The 19,069-nt window shown below is 43.8% G+C and overlaps 2 protein-coding genes across 5 annotated transcripts in view; one reads left to right on the top strand and one right to left on the bottom strand.

The window, feature by feature from the left end:
• The first annotated feature begins 332 nt into the window (after window positions 1-332).
• On the top strand, window positions 333-13,746 carry PSMC2 (proteasome 26S subunit, ATPase 2). The gene is made up of 12 exons (XM_073328535.2): window positions 333-580; window positions 3,048-3,085; window positions 3,723-3,804; window positions 7,369-7,468; window positions 8,275-8,406; window positions 9,168-9,240; window positions 9,368-9,463; window positions 9,689-9,853; window positions 11,616-11,703; window positions 12,414-12,616; window positions 13,274-13,370; window positions 13,454-13,746. The coding sequence occupies exons 1-12, from the start codon at window positions 511-513 to the stop codon at window positions 13,609-13,611; spliced, it is 1,302 nt and encodes a 433-aa protein (XP_073184636.1). The 5' UTR covers window positions 333-510; the 3' UTR covers window positions 13,612-13,746.
• SLC26A5 (solute carrier family 26 member 5) overlaps window positions 12,004-19,069 on the bottom strand; it is a 46,375-nt gene continuing 39,309 nt past the window's right edge. For all 4 annotated transcript variants that reach the window (XM_073328528.2, XM_073328531.2, XM_073328530.2 and 1 more), the window contains one exon: window positions 12,004-18,682. In XM_073328528.2, the coding sequence (XP_073184629.1) occupies window positions 18,507-18,682 (176 nt within the window). In that variant the 3' untranslated portion in view covers window positions 12,004-18,506. The remainder of the gene's footprint in view (window positions 18,683-19,069) is intronic.

The following is a 19,069-nucleotide window of genomic DNA, read 5'->3' as shown; positions in this document are numbered from 1 at the left end:
TCATGGTTTTTAAGCCAAGCTGCAGCTGGGGTCCCTGAGGGGCCACACTGGGAGCTGCACATTAGAGGCCCCCTGCAGGCCTAATGCTGGTGCCTTGTTTTCCTGCAGCCCTGCTTCCCGTGAGGGGCTGGAGCGGGGACCAGGCCACGAGGAGAGCAAGCAGGGCAGGCTGCCTCGTGTGGGGCGTGGACATCCAGGCACAGGAACCCCGCTGGTTGGGACTCGAGAGCGGGGGAAGAAAGCCCTGTGGCACCACTCCCTCTCTGCCGGAAGCGATGCTGGGGGAACAGAACTCGCTTGCACGAGAGCCGCTTCCGTCTTCCGGCTGGTTGCACCGAATACTGCCCCCCGCAGGGCTGCTTTCCGGGACGGGACCTGTGGCCCCGGGTCAGCCCGGCCGGAGCGGAAGCCGGGTGAGGTGCTGTGTAATGCATCCGGGGGCGGGGCGGCGCCTGCGCAGTGTGTCGGGACCGGGAGGAGACGCTTGAGGGGATCCGTGTGGCCGCCGGGATGCCGGACTATCTGGGCGCCGATCAGCGCAAAACCAAGGAGGAGGAGAAGGAGGATAAACCCATCCGCGGTGAGGCGCCGGGCGGCCTCGTATCCCCTTCGCCCCAGCCCAGGCTGCGGGGCATCCGGGGGCCTCTATCCCGCCCCCGCCCCTTCTGCCCGGGCCCTTCTCCCGGTGCCCCCCCCCCGGGCTTCGCTGCGCCGGAGACACCCGCAGCCGCGCGGGGCCTCGAGCTGGCAGGTTGTGCGGCCGTGCCGGGCCGTCTCTAGCCCCGCCGAGCGCCCCGGGGCCTGCGAGGTGGGCAGGGAGCCGAGCCGCGGAGCGAGCCTGTGACTTCCTTCGGCTCGCGCAGGCAGCGCCCGGGACTCCGGGTCCCACTTGACTTCTGAAGGGCCAGGAGCTGCCCAGCCTTCCCCAGGCTCCCGTGTGACTTGCCAGCCCCCCGGGGCAGCTCGCTCGGGTCCGTCTACGCTGCGGCTGGCCCGGGCTCACTGGGCTTGGGCTCCGGGGCTGAAAAAAGGTGGTGTAGACGTGGGAGCGGAGGGTCCCAGGGCTGGGGCTCTAGCCTGAGCCCCAGCGTCTACCCAGCAATTTTTAGACCCGCAACTTGAGTGCCGGAGCCGGAGTCAGCTGGTTTGTGCCAGGGTAGCTGTGCCGCAGGGCTTTTATCCCCATGTCGACGTACCCTCAAGGGTGGGATCTTCAAAGGGAGTTGGGCATCGCAGTGTGGAGAAAATCACTGAACTCTACGAAGCTCGAGTTTGGGTCCTACTCTCGTTATACTATGAGCAGGGGGAGGGACGTGGCTATGAATGCGACACACAAACTCGGCATGCTAGGCAGATTGCTGCCTAAGTCAATGGGAGACACTAACCAGAGAGCATGACCTTAAACCCCACCACTCTCAAAGGTAGGCGCTTAAGTCCCGGCTGGGGGAAAAGTACTTAGCAAAGTGGACCCAGCAATGTGTTAGGTGTCTGCCTCACTCCACAAAACAGGGGGTTGTGTGCACCTTATAACTTTTAGCTCAGTATTAGCACTCTCCTGAAAGGTGGGATACCCCTGTTCCAATCTCATCTTTCTGGTGGGTGCGCTAACCACTGAGCTACTGGATATGCTCATGTGGGGCTCTGTCAGTCTCTCCAGTTGAAGGTGTTCCAGTGTGGCTAAAGGAGTCATTGGAATGGGGGCGGGGCTGAACCCTAGAATTCCCATTTTCTGTGTGGGTGCCCTAACGACTGGACTTTCTCTAACCCAGTGACTATTTCATGATTTATCTATGTATTGAGAAGGTGGGCTGCAGCACTACCAGCTCCTCCTCCTTCTCTGGCCAGATTTTGAGTGGGACCTGATCCGGTAGGTGTGCTCAGAGGCTGCTTCGTGGATTGGGACTCTCATGTGAGATAAGGCCAAATGCCTATCATTCCCCGGTTCATGATTTGCTCTGGAGCTTAGGTGCGTGCAGGATTTGATGGGAGTTCCTTGGGACTTAGGTGCCTAAATCTAGGGTTTAGGAACCCAAATACCTTTGTGGATCCCACCCTTAATCTGTCCAGGCCTCCATTCCCTTGCCATAAAACAGGGGTAATAGCACTTCCCTACCTCCCAGGCGTATTGGGAGGATAACTACATTAACGGTTGTGAAGCACTTGGAGATCTGCTGATGGAAAAAGCAGTATGTGAGTAAACATCAGCCCCCAGTGCTGTCTGCAGAGAGGATCGCTCAGAAATGTGAGCGTCGTGTAGCAAACATGTTTGTGGCTGTGCTCACGCACCAACACCATCTACTTTGCTGTCAAGCACTGAATAAACTGGGAGGGAATCATGCTTTTGGGGGGACCTCTATATCTCACCAGCAAAACCTTTGTGTCATGTCATGCCCTCTAACAATCAAATTATTGTATTGATGTAAAGACTCCTACTCCTTGTTTGTTGGTAACTTCAGCACAAGAGTGTCTTAGATTTTGAGATAGGGTCCTGTTCTTCCCACCCCTGAAATCCAGCGTTATGCTGGTAATCAATTATTTGGTGTTCAAGTATGCATTTAGGTATGTACAGTTGTACAAGTATCTATGAGAGGTTAGTGTCAGAACAAATGACATCTGGATTTTGGACAGTTGTTGAGACTGTCAAGAAGCAGAACTTGATCAGTTTGCTTATTTGTTACTTCCTTTTCTCCAATCCCTTGTTTATATATAGACTCTTTAGCTCATAAACTCTTTTGGACAGACTGCTTTCATGTTGGTCATTGAGATATCTAACTCACTGTGGGTGTGTGATAAATAACAATGCAGTACTACTTCATCCCTGCAAGTAGCTGAAGAACTTGTCTAACTCTTGCTTGTCCTTGGATATCTAGCTTTATGGCACAGTACTCTGGTTTAGTGTTTAAAAAAAACAAAATAACACCAACCCTTCCTCCTCCCCATATCAAAGGGGTTCTATGGGTGCATGAATTCATATCTTTAGAAACAAATTAGATACATTTAATTTTGTTCTTACAACTGAAAGCTAATTCTTGTGTATCTTGTTTCAGCATTGGATGAAGGGGATATTGCCTTGCTGAAAACCTATGTAAGTACCCTACATTACTAGAATGGTAAAGAAAATCATGAAAATCTAATTAACTGAATCAAGGCAAAACAGTATCTTCGAAACTGATCTTCTTTGGAAAAAAATCAGTAAATCTGTTTCCCTCTTCCTCCTTAAAATTTACTCCATCTCTGCAACCTCTCTCCCCTAAAGCATTCTCTCCTGACCCCAGAAACAACAAAACCCCTACAGATTTAAATATTACTGGTCTGTGAAGGAACTATGACCAAATAACTTAAGTTTGCAATTTCTTGTATTTCTATTTTAAAATATCTGACTATCAGTGGCCTGAATTTCATTTATACTTCTAGAGAATTTTATGTGCCTTAGTGTAAATGAAATGGGCCTGAATGTGAGAATTAAATTAATATAATTTACGTCTATTTTGGCTCGTGTATGTAACAATGGACCATTTGACTCTGTGTTTTAATATCAGTACTGTTTTTCAAGCCAAATACTGACTTAAAAAACTACAGATCAAGGTCAAGTTAATCTCTGAGGTTAACCATTAACTATATTGACCATCTCAACAGAACATAGTAACCGTCTAATATACATAAATATGTGTACATGTTTTTCTTAAGTTACTGAAGTGCACACAATTATTCTTCTGTTCCAGGGCCAGAGCACATACTCAAGGCAGATTAAGCAGGTAGAAGATGATATTCAGCAGCTACTTAAGAAAATTAATGAGCTCACTGGTAAGTGCTCATCTTTCCATTAAATTTTACTTTAAGAAAATCAAAACCAGGTAAACAACTGTGATTTTTTTATTTCAAAAGAGCAGACTTTGGGAAATTAAGTGAAAGGGTTAAAGAAGTCCCCAGACTGAAGGGCTCAAGCACTTAAATGCGGAAGAGGCTTTGAGTTTTTTCAAGTCAACTAAACAAAAACTATCTAAAATTTGCATCCCAAGAAAGGGGAAAATAAACTTGTATGGAAATGTTCAAGACCCAGCTGGATGAATAACCATATCAAAAAGGTTATTAGGAGTAAGCAGAGAGCCTATAGGGAATGGAAAAAGGGGTGATTAGCAAAGAAAGCTACATCCTGGAGGTTAGTAAATGCAGGAATAAAGTGAGAATTGCTAAAAGCCAAGCTGAATTAGTTTTTGTCAAGGAAATTATAAAAAAAAACCTCTTCTTATTTATTTTGTGTTATAAATAAAAAGTACAAGGAAGGATGAGATTGGGCCACTATGCACTGTGGGATAGGAGATTAAAGATAATTTATGTATGTCCCAAAAACTAAATGAATATTTTACCTCAGTTTTCAATAACAATGCTAATATGAAATGTGCATAAAGGCAATATAGCTGATGGAAATGAGCGTCTAGAAATGGAAATTTTCACATCTGAGGTGGAAGAAGAATGTAAAGAGTTTAATGTACTCAGTTTGGGGGGACCAGACAGTTTCCATCTCAGAATACTGAAAGAACTGGCATACGTTACTGCTTTCCAGTAGCAAGAATTTTTAATAAATCTATCCGGGGATCATACTGGAGTATAATCAACATCATACATGTATTTAGGAAACGGGGAAAAAGGTGATCTGGGAAATACAGACCTGTTAATCTGACCTCAGTAGTATTCAAGGTTTTAGAACAAATCATGAAGGAAAGAATAGTTAAATTCAGAGGTAACTGGTAAAGAGGAGTTAATGCAGCATGGTTTTACCAAAGGTAGATCATGCCAGACTAAACTGATTTCCTTCTTTGAGAAAATAACCAATTTTTTTTTTAGATAAGGGAAGTGCATTTGACACAGCACCACATGGGAAAGTATTAGTTAAATGAGGGAAGAGGGGATCAATACAACATTGTAAGGTAGATAAGGAATTGGCTAGATGGGAGTAGGTAGCAGGTTGTGCTGAAAGGTGAATTATTGAACTGGAGTTATGTTATTAGTGGAGTTCCTCAGGGATCAATCTTGGGACCAATCTTATTTAATATTTTTAGTAATGACCTCAAGCAGAATGCCACGGGCCAGGCACCGCCGGTGAGTAGAGCCCTGTGCAGTTGTATCTGCATTTGATCCACTAACCGCAAAAATGGTCCACGGGTATCCGTGGATTTGCAGGGCTCTACTCATCAGTAGGAAGTGACAGAAGAGGAGGGAGACCTGGGTGTGTGGGTTAATCACAGGATGACTATGAGCCACCAGTGTGATGAAGCTATGAAAAAGGCAAATGTGATCCTAAGAAGTGTGATTAGGCAAGGCATTTCCAGGAGAGAGAGAGAGAGATTAATGCCACGATAGAAGGCCCTAGTAAGACCTCATTTGGAACGCTGTGTACAATTTTGGTCACCTATGTTTACGCAAGATGAATTTAAACTGGAATAGGAGCAGAGAATAGCTACTAGGATGATTGGGGAATGGAGAGCCTATAGTATGAGAGGAGACTAGAAGAGCTTGGCTTGTGTAGTCTCATAAAAAGAAGGCTGAGTGGGGTATGATTTTTTTCTATAAATACATTGGGGTAAATACCAGGAAGGGTGGAGAGGTGGAAGAGCAAATGGGTATAAACTGGCCATGAGCAAATTCAGGCTGGAAATTAGAAGTTTTCTGACCATCAGAGGGGTAAGGTTCTAGAACAGTCTCCTAATAGGAGGTGTAGGGGCAAACAACTTAACTCATTTTAAGAGACAGCTGGACAAATTTATGAGTGCAGTTGTATGACCCGCTTGGTTGTGATGGTAGTGGGTATGGCTCAACATCCCTGGGGCTCACTTCCAGTTTGTCTTATGGTCCTAAAACTAGTCCTTCAGGGTTTCAGCCAATCAAAGGCAGGGGACAGGGAGAAATTCCAACTCCCTCCCCAACGTGTTCTGTGAAAGTTTTTTTTAAATCATCTTCTGAAGCATCAGGGATGGTCACAGCTGGGGATGACCTTGAATGGGGAGGGCAAGTGGCTCTGAGGTGGCACCAAGCATTCTCTATCTCAGGTGCTTGGCTGGCTTGTTCTTGCTCACATGCTTATGGTCCAAGTGTAGTGTCAGGCCAAGTGTCAGGCTCATGGCCAAGTGTAGTGTCAGGAAAGAATTTTCCTCAGGTCAGATTGGCAGTGACCATAGGTGTTTTTCTCCTTTGTCTGCAGCGTGTTGGTGCAGGTCAATTGCCAGTATTATTTGGGTGTATATCATGTAATCATTTCTCTGCCATTGCAGGGACTCAGGCACTGGTACACTTCAGTCCTTCCAAATCTCTGCCTGTGGCACAGGATAGTCTAGTCTCCTGTGGGCTGTAGTACATTGGTCTAATTTTGGTGGTTGGGTTTAGTGTGCAGGTGCTGGGCGGTGTTAATGGCCTATGATATACAGGAGGTCAGCCTAGATGATTTAGTGGTCCCTTCTGGCCTTAAACTCTGAGACTCTATGTGCATTATAACTAAGTTCACCATGTTATGCTTTCATTAAATCACATCTTCTATGAAGCAAAATATTCTGTCATGGATCTCTTACATGTTAAGGGCCTATTTCTGATTTCTTGATTGAATGTCCATCACCTGTAAAACTGGATACTATGCTTGTGTTTCATATATACTTTGTATCTAAGCTCCAGATTTGGCTTTAAGACTCTTAAAGGTGATCTGCAAAGGGGAGGTGGGAAATCTGGATTTATGCCCTCTTCTGCTGCTTTATGGTATGTAAAGAAGCCAGAAAAGTCACTAAAAACACCCTCCCCCCCTTTTTTAAAATACATTAAAAATACCAGGAATATTGAGTTTTATCTTCCCTGTTTTTATGTTGGATGTGGTGGTGGGCTCGGATGTGTGTTTGTGAGCTCTCAGTTCTGACTTGACGGGCTGAGTGTTAAATCTGAAAAAGGTTTCTTCTTCCAAGTACTTACTTACAAGGTAGTTGAATTATAAATTTTACAATACTTTGAATAAAAATCACTTTCCCTCTAAATCAGGATTAACTTCTCTGGTATGTTTACTGTCATTGTACTAGTTCTCCAGTTGTCTATAAAGTCTGCCAAGCAAGAACAAGGTAGACAAGACCTGAGTTTCTAATACAAAAAATATATATAGGGGTGGGAGCTTTTTAGCCTCTGTTTCTGGAACATCATGAAATAAACTGGCATAAATCCCGCAGTTTTCCCTTTGCAGGTCACATTTAAAGTACCTGTAAAAGCTTCCTCTCAGCATATGCCCTTTTCTCTGATGTGACTGGTGGGTAATGTTTGTAGAACACTGAGAGTGAAGTATCGTTGATGTGATCAGTGAACTGGCTTTTCCTTCTAACTGTGCTATCTTCTATGTAGGGATCAAGGAGTCAGACACAGGCCTGGCCCCTCCTGCCCTCTGGGATCTGGCTGCAGATAAGCAAACTCTCCAAAGTGAGCAGCCACTACAGGTAGCCAGGTGTGTATGTTCTGTGGATCCTGTCATTTGAGCTACGTGGTATTATAAAATACATAGTATTTATAATTCTGTTTGCAGCACCTGTCTTCTTCCCACATGACACCTGGTAAAAACTTAAATTGATTCTTATGTATTTCTAAGGTGCCACTCGTGGTATCTAAATGCTCAGATGTTAACCTTTGTGAAATATGAGAAGTATGCCATAGTTGGAATAGTGATAGAATTAGGAGTTACAGCACTACAACAATAAAATCACAAACATACTAGCTATATGTAAGGCTACGATTTGGTCATGGAATCCGTGACTTTCACAGACCTCCGTGACTTCAGCCCACAGCTGGTGGGAGCTGCAGGGTACCCCTACCTCCCGTAGTGGCCAGGAGCTGTGGGGTACCCCTGCCACCACCAGAGGTGGGGGGAATCCCCTGGCAGCTACCCAGCTGCCGCGGGCGGTGGAGGGGAATGTCCTCGCAGCTACCCAGTCCCCGTGGATGCGGGGGACCCCCGCAGCTCCCAGCCACAGCAGGGCAAGGTGCTGGACCCTCCTCCCTCCCCGTTCTGTCATGGACATTTTTAGTAAAAGTCACAGACAGGTCACAGCTTCCGTGAATTTTTGTTAATTGCCTGTGACCTGTCTGTGACTTTTACTAAAAATATCTATGACAAAATAGTAGCCGTAGCTATATGATTTCATAAAGGCACTTAGAGTACAAACCAAGCATCTTTAATAACTGATGCTTGTGGAAGTAACAAGAAGCTTCATTTGTCTAACTTGTGGCCTGCATTAGTTAACTGTCTTTTGCTAGGTGTACGAAGATAATCAATGCAGATTCCGAGGATCCCAAGTACATTATCAATGTCAAACAATTTGCCAAATTTGTGGTGGACCTTAGCGATCAGGTAGCACCTACTGACATTGAAGAGGGGATGAGAGTTGGGTAAGTAAAGACATAGACTTCTAAGATAAGTAAGTCTAACTGTAGACAGAAGCTTCCTTTCCTTTAAGGTGTAATGATTTAGTCTCATGGTTTAGTTTTCTGCAAACAATCCTATTCAATCCTGGTTAAGTGTAATCTGATATCACTAAAATGTAATTGTATACACAGTAGTAGAGTTAATGGGAAACTTTTCTGATGTTTTCCATTGGAAAACGCTGATTTGTCAAAATTGGAATGTTCTGCAGGATGAAATTCTGACAGAAACCAGGCAGGGTTCAGATGGAAACTTGCCTGCCAGGCAGGTTTCAAAACTATTAGTTTCCTGCCAGCTTGCCTGCCCACCTCTTGGCGGCCCGGGCTTTCAGGTTCCAAATACTTCAGCAGGCTGATAGAGAGCAGAGAACTCCAGGCTTGCGGCTCCTTGGCACTTGGGGTTCCAGGCTTGTGACTTCTCAGCAGCCTGGAAGCCATGGATGCCTAGGCTTCCCAACTGCCTGCTTGGTGATCTGCTGCGGCTCTGGGCAGCTTGGAACTGTTTCCAAATGTCCAAAATGCTGTTTCTACTTTTTCAAAACAGACTTTGGAATTCCTTTCCATGGGAAATCTTAGTTTTGTAGGGATGGGCTCAGGCTGATGCTGGAGAAAAGAGAACCAGCAGGATTTTATCATTACAGAGGGTTTTTGTTTAAATTATAGTTCAGTTGTGTTCATGTGAGGAGTATTAAAATGAAAATAATGCTGCTCTTACACCCTCCCACCAGTGTGGACAGAAACAAGTATCAGATCCATATCCCCTTGCCTCCAAAGATTGACCCAACTGTTACTATGATGCAGGTGAGAACTTCCTTGGCTTATTATGCTTTTTCAAACTTGCTTAACTTAAAGTGTTGACTTCTCTGGCTGAATTCTGCTATTGCAATAGCAAGTTGTTCAAATGTGCACGTATCTGTTTGTTATGCAGGTAGAGGAAAAACCTGATGTCACTTACAGCGATGTTGGTGGTTGCAAAGAACAGATTGAAAAGCTGAGAGAGGTGGTTGAAACCCCTCTGCTTCATGTAAGTAACTCGTAGATTGCAACTCAGTGTTTTGATAACATTTTCTTCATATGATGACTTGTCATGCCTTTCCAAGTACTGAGATGTCTGAATGTAAATATCCCAGCAAAACTAAAAGTAGCTTTTCAGTGAAAATGGACTGGTTTATTTTTTATTTTATTCGCAAAACTGATTTATCACCGATCTTCACATAAAGATTCTATCTCCTGTTTCTTCCCTTCGCAGCCTGAGAGGTTTGTTAACCTTGGGATTGAGCCTCCCAAAGGAGTACTTCTCTTTGGACCACCTGGTACAGGCAAAACCCTCTGTGCCCGTGCTGTTGCTAATAGGACTGATGCCTGCTTCATCAGAGTGATTGGATCTGAATTGGTGCAGAAGTATGTAGGAGAGGTAATACCAAATACTATGTAAAAGGTGGAGCAAACTGCAGACTCCTAGTGGTGGAGGCCAAGCATTTTAATAGACATTGCGGCTGAATGAACTAAGTTTCGTAGACTCAAGGAGGCATAAAAACTATCAAACAAATAATTGCAGATAATAGTCTGGCAACCCTAAAATAGTGAAATCTCAAAATCTTGGTTACTCTACATCTGAAATTTTCAAAAACGTTTATTGGCGTTGGGTCAGCGCTGAATGGTTTGAAAATCCCACCCTGAATTATCATTAGCTTCTCACAGAAGTGACTCAAACCCACTGTGGCCTCACACAGTTCTAGTGAATGGAGTACTCTTAAAATTTGTGACACCTGTAGCGGTTTGGGGGGGGTTTTTGGGTGTGTGGTCTTCACATATAACCAGGTTGCTGCTCCACACTCTCAAACTGTGCACCAGTTCATGGCAGCACTGGATAAAGTAGGTGTATGCCACTGTGTAGACCAGAGGTGGGCAAACTACAGCCTGCGGGTCACATCCGGCCCATGGGACTGTCCTGCCCAGGCCCTGAGCTCCTGGCCTGGGAGGCTAGCCCCCGGCCCCACCCCGCCACAGGTATGTCGCGTGTGGGCAGCACTCTGGGCGGCGGGGCTGCCTGCTCATGCAGGGCAGTGTGTCTGGCGCTGGCCGGGCGGCGCAGCAGCCAGATATGCTGCTCTGAGCGACATGGTAAGGGAACCCGGGGGGCAGTCAGGGGACAGAGGGCAGTTGGATGGGGTGGAGATTTGGGGGGGGGGGTCCTGGGAGGGGGTGGTAAGGGTACAAGGAGGGGGGGGGGTTGGATGGGTCGGGGTTTTGAGGGGGGGCGAGAAGTGGGAGGGAGCGGGTAGGGGGCAGAGGCCAGGTTGTTAGGGGAGGCACAGCCCTCCATACCGTTTCGCACCACTATGTGGCCCTTGGGCCAAAAAGTTTGCCCACCCCTGGTGTAGACTGTACAAGGGTAACCAGATAGGTGAGAGGTTTTGTGATTACATATGATGCTTTTGCTCCAAGGTCATGTTGGAAGCCAAAAGTTATCATTTGGCAGTTGGTCAGTAGCCTGTATGAAAGAGATGACAACGTCCCTATCAAAAACGACCATGATAGCTGGCTCATAGTAGCAGCTAAGAGAGGATAGATATCAAACTTGAACTACCTGCCCCACCCATGTAGGTGGTCTCTGTAGTTCAGGGTTGAGTTGTATGTGGCATAATGGACAGAACACTGGCCTGGGACATGAAAGGACCTGGGTTCTATTTCTGCTTCTGGCTGCTGGGCGACCTTGGACAAATCACTTCACCTCCCTGTGCCTCCACTTCTCCAGCTGTAAAATTGGCATAATGATACTGACCACCTTTGCAAAGCATATTGAGATCCGTGGATGAAAAGCACTGTATTAGAGTGAAACATTATTGTTGGCAGCTTGTACTACTACTGGTTGAAGTTCAAAAGTAGTGACCTTTATTTTACAGGGCAGCTGGTTTGGAAGTGTCCACCAGCACAAAACTCGTAAGAACTTAAAAAAAAAAAAATCTAAAATCGCTGTGTTGGTGCTTGTGTAAGCCCAGGGTAAAGTATCCTGGGGGCACCCAAACCTGCCAGAGTTGCACAGATATGTGCAAATCAAAAAGTAGGAGTTGTTTCATAATTGGAAACTTACGATTACCACTTGGAAAGCTTCACTGTTTGCTTTAAAATCTTGAGCCAGCCTGTCTGTAACAAAATCTTATCCTCTCTATTAGGGAGCTCGAATGGTTCGTGAACTCTTTGAAATGGCCAGAACTAAGAAAGCTTGTCTTATATTCTTTGATGAAATCGATGCCATTGGAGGTATGCTTGCAGCATGCATAGTTTTTAATCTTTAAACTTTAAAAAATTACATGCCAGTTCCTTGATTTTATGATTCTCTTTTCACCCTGTAATTCCTTGTTATTAGGACTTGCATTCCATAAATCACAGCTTTGTAAATCATTAAAACTTAGGAAAACTGTTACTTTAACCTCAGTTCAAGTATATATACTGCAGAAGGAACTATCAAGAAATAGTTAATAAAATCTGAACACATTTAATCCTGAACTGAAGTCATTTATTTCTATAATCAAAATACAAAGTGACTAAACTTAAGGCAGGATCTCTTACAAATACGGTACAAGCAAGTTACTGTACAATTTAATTCTTAAACATTTTTCTTAAACGTTTAACAAAAAATTAAACTGAATGTAAACTTTGCTTTGGGGAAAATTATATGGATTTTGTAAACCTAAGAAAAGTAGATGTGTTCCTCATCAAGGATAGCAATAACCATCTCTCTGACAAGGGATAAAAATATTTTGCCTGCTTATCTTCCTCTTAGCTGAAGATGATGCATTCCAGATAAGAATGGATAAACCATTTTGTTTTGGTAATTGTCTTGCATTCATATACAGCTGTGACTGTTGATATAACATATCCTTCATTTGTTTCTTGGTAACTGCAATGGGATTTATCCTCACTACAGAAGTGCCTTTTCCACATCTTGATGTGCAATGGTTTCTCTGCAGGTGCTCGTTTTGATGATGGGGCTGGAGGAGACAATGAAGTGCAACGTACTATGCTGGAGCTGATCAACCAGCTGGATGGATTTGATCCAAGAGGCAATATTAAAGTGCTGATGGCAACAAACAGACCTGATACTTTGGATCCAGCACTGATGAGGCCCGGGAGACTGGACAGGAAGATTGAATTTAGCTTACCTGATCTTGAGGTTAGAACTGCTTGTTTTCAGTGCTAAGCAAACAGAGAGCAAAGCAGTAGTTGTTTCAGACTTTAATATTCTGCTGCAGTTTAGAGAGTGAGAATGCCACCACCTCTCCAGGAGCTGTACACTTGAAGTTCAAATGTGCAAAAAAAGCATGAGAGTCCATCCCCATAGGCAAAGCCCCGAACAGTAGCTGTGCTTTGCAGTGTACTCCCAACTCAACAAATCCAGACTCTATTGGACCAAGTCAGGAAGTAGGTTATAAAGTTCTAGCCCCCTCCTCTCTTGATTTGCAGTATGAGAGAGGAGATCTCTTGTGATGACTTGTCAGAGCACTTCTAATTAGTTTCTTTACTGTGCGCCACAAACTGTTTGCTTTCTATTACTCAAATAGGCCAGTTCAGAAAGAGTGTTATGGTTTCCTACCAGTAGGTGGAGTAGGAAACAAGACTGTCTCCCCCTCTGAGGGGTATTCCACAGGCTGAGTACTCTACTTCAGTGCTTCTCAAGCTATCTGATGTGTGGGACCGGCAATTTGTTTTTCCAATGTGTGTGCAGACTGGCAGCCAATGGCTCGCGGACCGGCACTGGTCCACGGACCACCACTTTGAGTAGCACTGCTCTATCTCCTCTCTCGCACCCTCAAATTTCTGTTTTTTTTAGGGACGAACTCACATATTCAAGATTCATGCTCGTTCAATGAGTGTTGAAAGAGACATACGATTTGAGTTGTTGGCTCGACTGTGTCCTAATAGCACAGGTAAGTTGAATCCTATGACTTGTACGCTGTTTGTAAGTGTGCAATGGGCAGGTGTTAAATCCATCTGTCCTCTTCTTTGAAAGGTGCTGAAATTCGCAGCGTCTGTACAGAGGCCGGCATGTTTGCCATCAGAGCACGTCGAAAAATTGCTACAGAGAAAGACTTCTTAGAAGCTGTGAACAAAGTCATTAAGTCGTATGCCAAATTCAGTGCTACGCCCAGATACATGACCTACAACTAAGTTGCTGAAATTAAAGGAAAATATGTTCCTATTGTTAATCTTGGTATTAAACAAAAAACCTGAATAACTGTTTAGGGTGTGTTTGCTGTCTAATCGCGTTCTGAGTCTAGAAATAAAATACATCATTCCAAATGACAGGCTAGTAGCTAGTTATTTTTCTTTTTAAGTGTGTTCAACACTGACTAATTGCTTCTATAGTGGAAAATGATGCAAGACTCATTCAGTCAGGGATGGTTATGACCCTGAAAAACCTGCTACAAACTAAACAGTAAAACCAAATAGATTTTAAGGTTTTAATATGCAATCCAAATCCACTAGTTTTAAACATTTTCTTACTGTCAAGCTTCTGGTTTCTGGTGGTGCCCCCCTATCATTACAACTTAACCCAAACCAAGTCACTTGGAGGGTGTAACATAAAAATGTGGTGCTCGAATACTATCTAAATGTCAGCAACGCAGAGCAGTGTCCCAGCTTTTAGGTGAGGAGTAGGCTAGTTAAGTACATCCCAAGGAGCTAGTTTTGAGGCCTAAGAGTGGTCAGAGGTCTCCCCATCCCCGGCAGCTGTATTTTTAAAGGGAAAGTCTAAAATCTGGCTGCTTGGAGTGATACAGTAGAAGAGGCTGCTTCAAGGGTAGTGGAAGAGTGTCATGTACCCAGCCTGTGCTTACTACTAACCCCTAATGCTGCTATAGCAGGCAAACTGTAAACTCAGTTGTTGAAAGGTGGGTTCCTAAAATGTCATCTTAGTACCTTTCCCATCAGCATTCATGGTTATAACGGGAGGGAGACAGACAGACAATTAGTCCAAAGAAAAAGGCCTCCTGCCATAACGCAAGGACACAGATCGTGGCTGGCAAACAAAAGGAATGTGGAACTGAAAGTCAGTGGGCAAAATAAAGAGTTGGGCTACTCTGCCCATCACACTTTTGACATTCTTAAAGTTAATGATAATGGCTGTCAGGGCTACAGGTGGCTGGGAAGGAGTGAGAGCTTCACCATGTTCGGAAGGATCTACTGTTACACTGCTGGGCCTCTCTCCTTATCCTGAGATGTCCTGACCAAAGTGAGGGACCCAGTGCCATTGCCACCACCTAAAGCTGGGACACCACCTCTTAGATCTTGCTATCACACACCTTGTGTGTGCTGCTTCTTCCCCCCCTTATTTCTTCTTTCCTGTCCCTCTCCTTTTACCTTCTGATGAATAAGTGCCTGGCTGAACTAGCAAGACTGTGTAGTTTAAAACAGAGGTTCTCAAAATGTATCCTGAGGGGGTGTGAGAAGGCAGAGCGGAGAGGTAAGGATCGTACTGCCACCCTTCTCTGCTGCTGCCAGAGCACAACCTTCAGAACTTGGCAGCCAGAGCACTATACGCTTAAATGGCTCTGCCTGAATCAATGCCGTACTGTTTTTAATATTTAGCGAGTTGCATAATTTTATCAGTAAATGTACTTGTCATGGTGTGGGGCATAAACTACTACAGACATAAAGAAGGGTGGCGGGGTCAAGTAAGTTTGAAAACCATATATTTGAAACACTGCTTGTGAGCATGTGACCCAGGAGGCAGCTTAAAGCAGCACTGTAAGTCACCTGATGGGTACAAGTTTGGCAGATCTTGGGATTAAGAAGATTGTGCTGTGCTTGTGTTCCTCAAGTACTGAGGTTACAAATGAGTCAACCTCAGACACACAAGCTGCATTTGCTAACTGCTGCTTTTGCCTTTGAGGCTGGTTTCTCTGAGACACAGAGTAACAGCAGCAACAAAAACAGCTCCAGCTTGCTGCAACTAACCTTTTCCTCTTCCCCCAAAAAGAGAGTTCTTTCATACCAGCTAAGAGTGTCAAAGGGCCATTATCCTAAAAACTCTTGCAGCTGAAGCAAATAAGGGATATGAAATATTAATTTTCTTTTTTTCTGTATCCTGTATCCATTTTTAAGGGTGCTTTTGCCAGAGGATTTAGCAGACCATGGTCTCTGTATTTTTAAAATACTGAAGTGTTGTACAGTGATAAGGTAACTAATACCTTGTCTTCTGGACCCATTCTTTCCCTTGAAACTAACATGCTTTGTTTCTGGGAAGTTAGCTCCTGCCAGTTTTAGACTAAAGGCTGTTTTCAAACAGTACAGCCTCTTCTGACCATATTCCTTGCTCTCCAGCAGTAGTCTTGCCCTCTACACTGTAGTCCTTCCCCATTATTCTTGCTATAGAGCAGAAGCAGTGGTATCCCAATAGGAAGCAGACGCAAGTGTGGGTAAAAGAGAAAATGCAGTTTTTTTGTGTTTTTTTTTTTTTTAAAGTAACCCTCCTCCCCTGGACTATCTGTTGTAAATCTCTCCCCTCTTGCTGTGTAAAAGCGGGTAGAAGGGAACAATGGTCTCTTGCCAAGCTGTCTGAGTACACCATGAAATAGCAATTGCTTGATTTATGCTTTGTAGGGGCTGACAGGGGATAAGATTTGACACAGCCTGAGAACCAATGACCACTGCTTGCCTACTACAGAAGCATAAGAGCAAAGTAGCAAGACTCTAAACTGGTCTGCTTTGATAATCATCATGGTCAGTTCCAGCTTTAGGCTAAAGTCTTGTCATAGTTTATCAATTTAATCTCAGTGGCAGCAGGCGGCATAAACCTAAGAATAAAAATCATGGCTAGTACACCATTTAAAAAAGCTTAAAAGCAGAAAACTGGTTCTAATACTGACTAGTAGACTTAAATAGTCTTAACATGGAATCCACTTGGGTTTGCTGTGTTAGCAGAGGCAGCTTCACTGTAAGGAATGCATGGCTTAGGGAAACTAAAGCAGTCATTATCCCCGCAGCTTCTCCCCTTCCCTTCCCAGTGGCACATCAGCACCATGGTAGTTATCCTTTTTTAAAGTGAGTGGTTTTCTCAGTCCATTATTTAGGACAGATGTTTTAGAAGAGCTTAGGTTATGTTCCTACTGCATCCTTTCAGAAGAGTTATAGCCAAGCTTTATGGCTTCTTAAATTTCTGGTTCAGATTGTCCAACATTACTATAGAGATTTGAACACGCAACATGGCACCTGTTAAAGGCAATTAACCTTCAGAAAGTTCTTGAGCTCCTGCCCACTGATTGCAGGACCCCTGTTAGAGCAAGGCACCTAAAGTCACTAGTCACTTTTGGAACCATGGCCATGATAAAGATTCTTTATGTGTATCTCCTAACACACTGCTGCAGGATTAAGAAAAACAAGTCATTGAACCCCTCTTTATTTGGGATGTTGAAGACAGACAATTTTGACATTAACTGAAGAAACTGTACAGCTAAAAAAATATACTGCATGTTGATACAAAAGGATGGTTGCTAGATTAAAACTACAAAATCTACCCTGGCACTAAAATGCTCCTGTGATACATTAAGTACATTCACTTAATCCTTTTAATTTCCAGTCATGGCTTCATTGCCGATGCCAAATTTTGCCCATCTGTGTTGCCAGCTGGATCAGAGGCAAGGCACTTACCTCCGCATGGCTCATGTATAAAGCCAACTAAATACAGACCTAACCGTACTTTGTATTGCCCTAGAGCACAGAACTTTTGTTATAATGGAACTAAATGAAGGGTCATTTTATGGTTAAGGAAAAACTGAAAACTTGACTGTCCTTAAATCAGAAATTTTGTGCAAGAGTTTCAACAATGCTTGAGTCTAGCTCTAAAAATACAAAAGCTGGGTCAAGGCAGGTTCTTTCTGCTAGGTTTACAATTTTCACTTCAGCTACAGCAATTAAAATTAGAGTGAAAAGAGAGCAGGGAGTTTCACTTTAAGTAACATCAGTGCCTTAGGAGGGTTGCCCTTGGTGTCACGGAATATTTAAATCTGAACAAGTTTTCATCGATTTAAGTATACATACTAGGTTTTGCAAAACTTCATGTTATAAAAGCATTTAAAAGCAGGATCAGGGACAAGCCTGCATGGGGAGCAGGAAGGTGTAGATGACTGAATAGGTCTCTTCTTCCACATTTAATTATGTATTGGGCCTTGACTACCTGCCTGTAGCAGTTTAAAAAGGGACTGCAGAAGGTTCATCTGTCTCAGAAAGTCTGGTCACACCCCATTTAACCAGATTATTCTCAATCATTTACGATTTGGTAATTCTTTGCTATTTTCTAGTAGGTGTGACTCAACTGTAGCACTGGAATGGTTTAGTAGGAACTGTAATATACTAATTATGTTTGGTTTGAAATTCAGCCAAAATGGGGAGAATATTTTGAGAACCAAGTGGTCACTGTTGAGACAGGTTAAATATAAAAATAGGAACCTGGTCTGTACCATCCAGCTCAAGAAAACAGCAGTTAATGACAGCAGCATGAAATGTCACAAATCCAGCTAGTAGATTTCTTGTTCACAACTATGCCTATATACACACTGGCAGCAGTTTAAGAAAACCCTTTAAGACAGTGGTACACTGCATTGCATTGGCAATTGCAGAAAAGGCATTTTCTGCAAGATCCCACTTTGCTGGAAACAGTGTGCAACATATCAATTTGTCCATTACTTTCACTCCAGGTGTTTCAATATTTTATCCAAAGTGAACTAATACACAGCTTAGCGCAATATCCTCTAATGCCATGTTTCTAAAAACTTAACCCACCCCCATCAGAATGCTCTAATATCCTGTCCGCAGCAAAATACATTATTTTCAACAACATACAACTAAAATGTTTGCATGTTGGTTTAAGTTACACCTGGATTCAGGTAAGGAAGAGCACAGTTCAAAAATATTAAGGCGGCAAACTTTGTTCATTATTCCTGTAGCAAATAAACTATCCCATCTCTATAGAGTATACCCGTAGAGGTGCATAGTCTTATGCTCTGTTTATACTGTGCAAATTACGTGTTCGTAGAGTCTCGCTTTCTCATGGAATTATGCAGATTTCAGTTCTCCATATGTGTTTGTGAAGTAGTAACAAAGAGGTCTGAGGCAGTTTGTGGAACAGACCCAACCTTCAGCTGGCAGGAGAGAACAGCATCGTGAACACTGTGAAACAGCAAATCTCTGGTGGTGGATTTTTCAAAAAAATTAAGTCGAGTCAGATCATCCATAACAGGGCCTGTAAAGCAAATATATTAAACTATCACCAGGACATACACGTATCTCATGCCTTGTATTTTTGTTTAGATTAACTAAGGGGGAGGGAAGATAGCCTGTAGCTTTCCCAACCTCAAGTTTTCCTGTTCAAGACAGATTTGAGACAAAAAGATGCAAGCCAAATAATGCTACAGGCAAAATACACAAGATTTAAATGTACAGCTGAGCAGATTTCTAGTTAAAGATGTATTTGTGTGTATACTAGCACATCTTCATCCCGTCATAATATACTGATGATCAGTCTCAGGGGACAATGATAAACTTCCAAATGTCAGGAAACATTCTGGCACCTGATTCTCCTCACACGATGGTGTGACTCCACTAACTGACTATAACAGAGTGAGTTAGG

The sequence above is a fragment of the Lepidochelys kempii genome, chromosome 1 (assembly GCF_965140285.1).
Source record: "Lepidochelys kempii isolate rLepKem1 chromosome 1, rLepKem1.hap1, whole genome shotgun sequence".
Taxonomy (NCBI): Eukaryota; Metazoa; Chordata; order Testudines; family Cheloniidae; genus Lepidochelys; species Lepidochelys kempii.
The sequence above is the reverse complement of the archived record's forward strand: the minus strand, read 5'-3'. Positions and strand labels throughout refer to the sequence as shown.

Excerpts from the sequence above, each read along its gene's own strand:
- PSMC2 (XM_073328535.2), top strand. The coding sequence starts at position 511 with ATGCCGGACTATCTGGGCGCCGATCAGCGCAAAACCAAGGAGGAGGAG. Across the intron at positions 3,805-7,368 it reads GAAAATTAATGAGCTCACTG|GGATCAAGGAGTCAGACACA; the intron begins GTAAGTGCTCAT and ends TCTTCTATGTAG. Across the intron at positions 9,464-9,688 it reads TTGAAACCCCTCTGCTTCAT|CCTGAGAGGTTTGTTAACCT; the intron begins GTAAGTAACTCG and ends TTCCCTTCGCAG.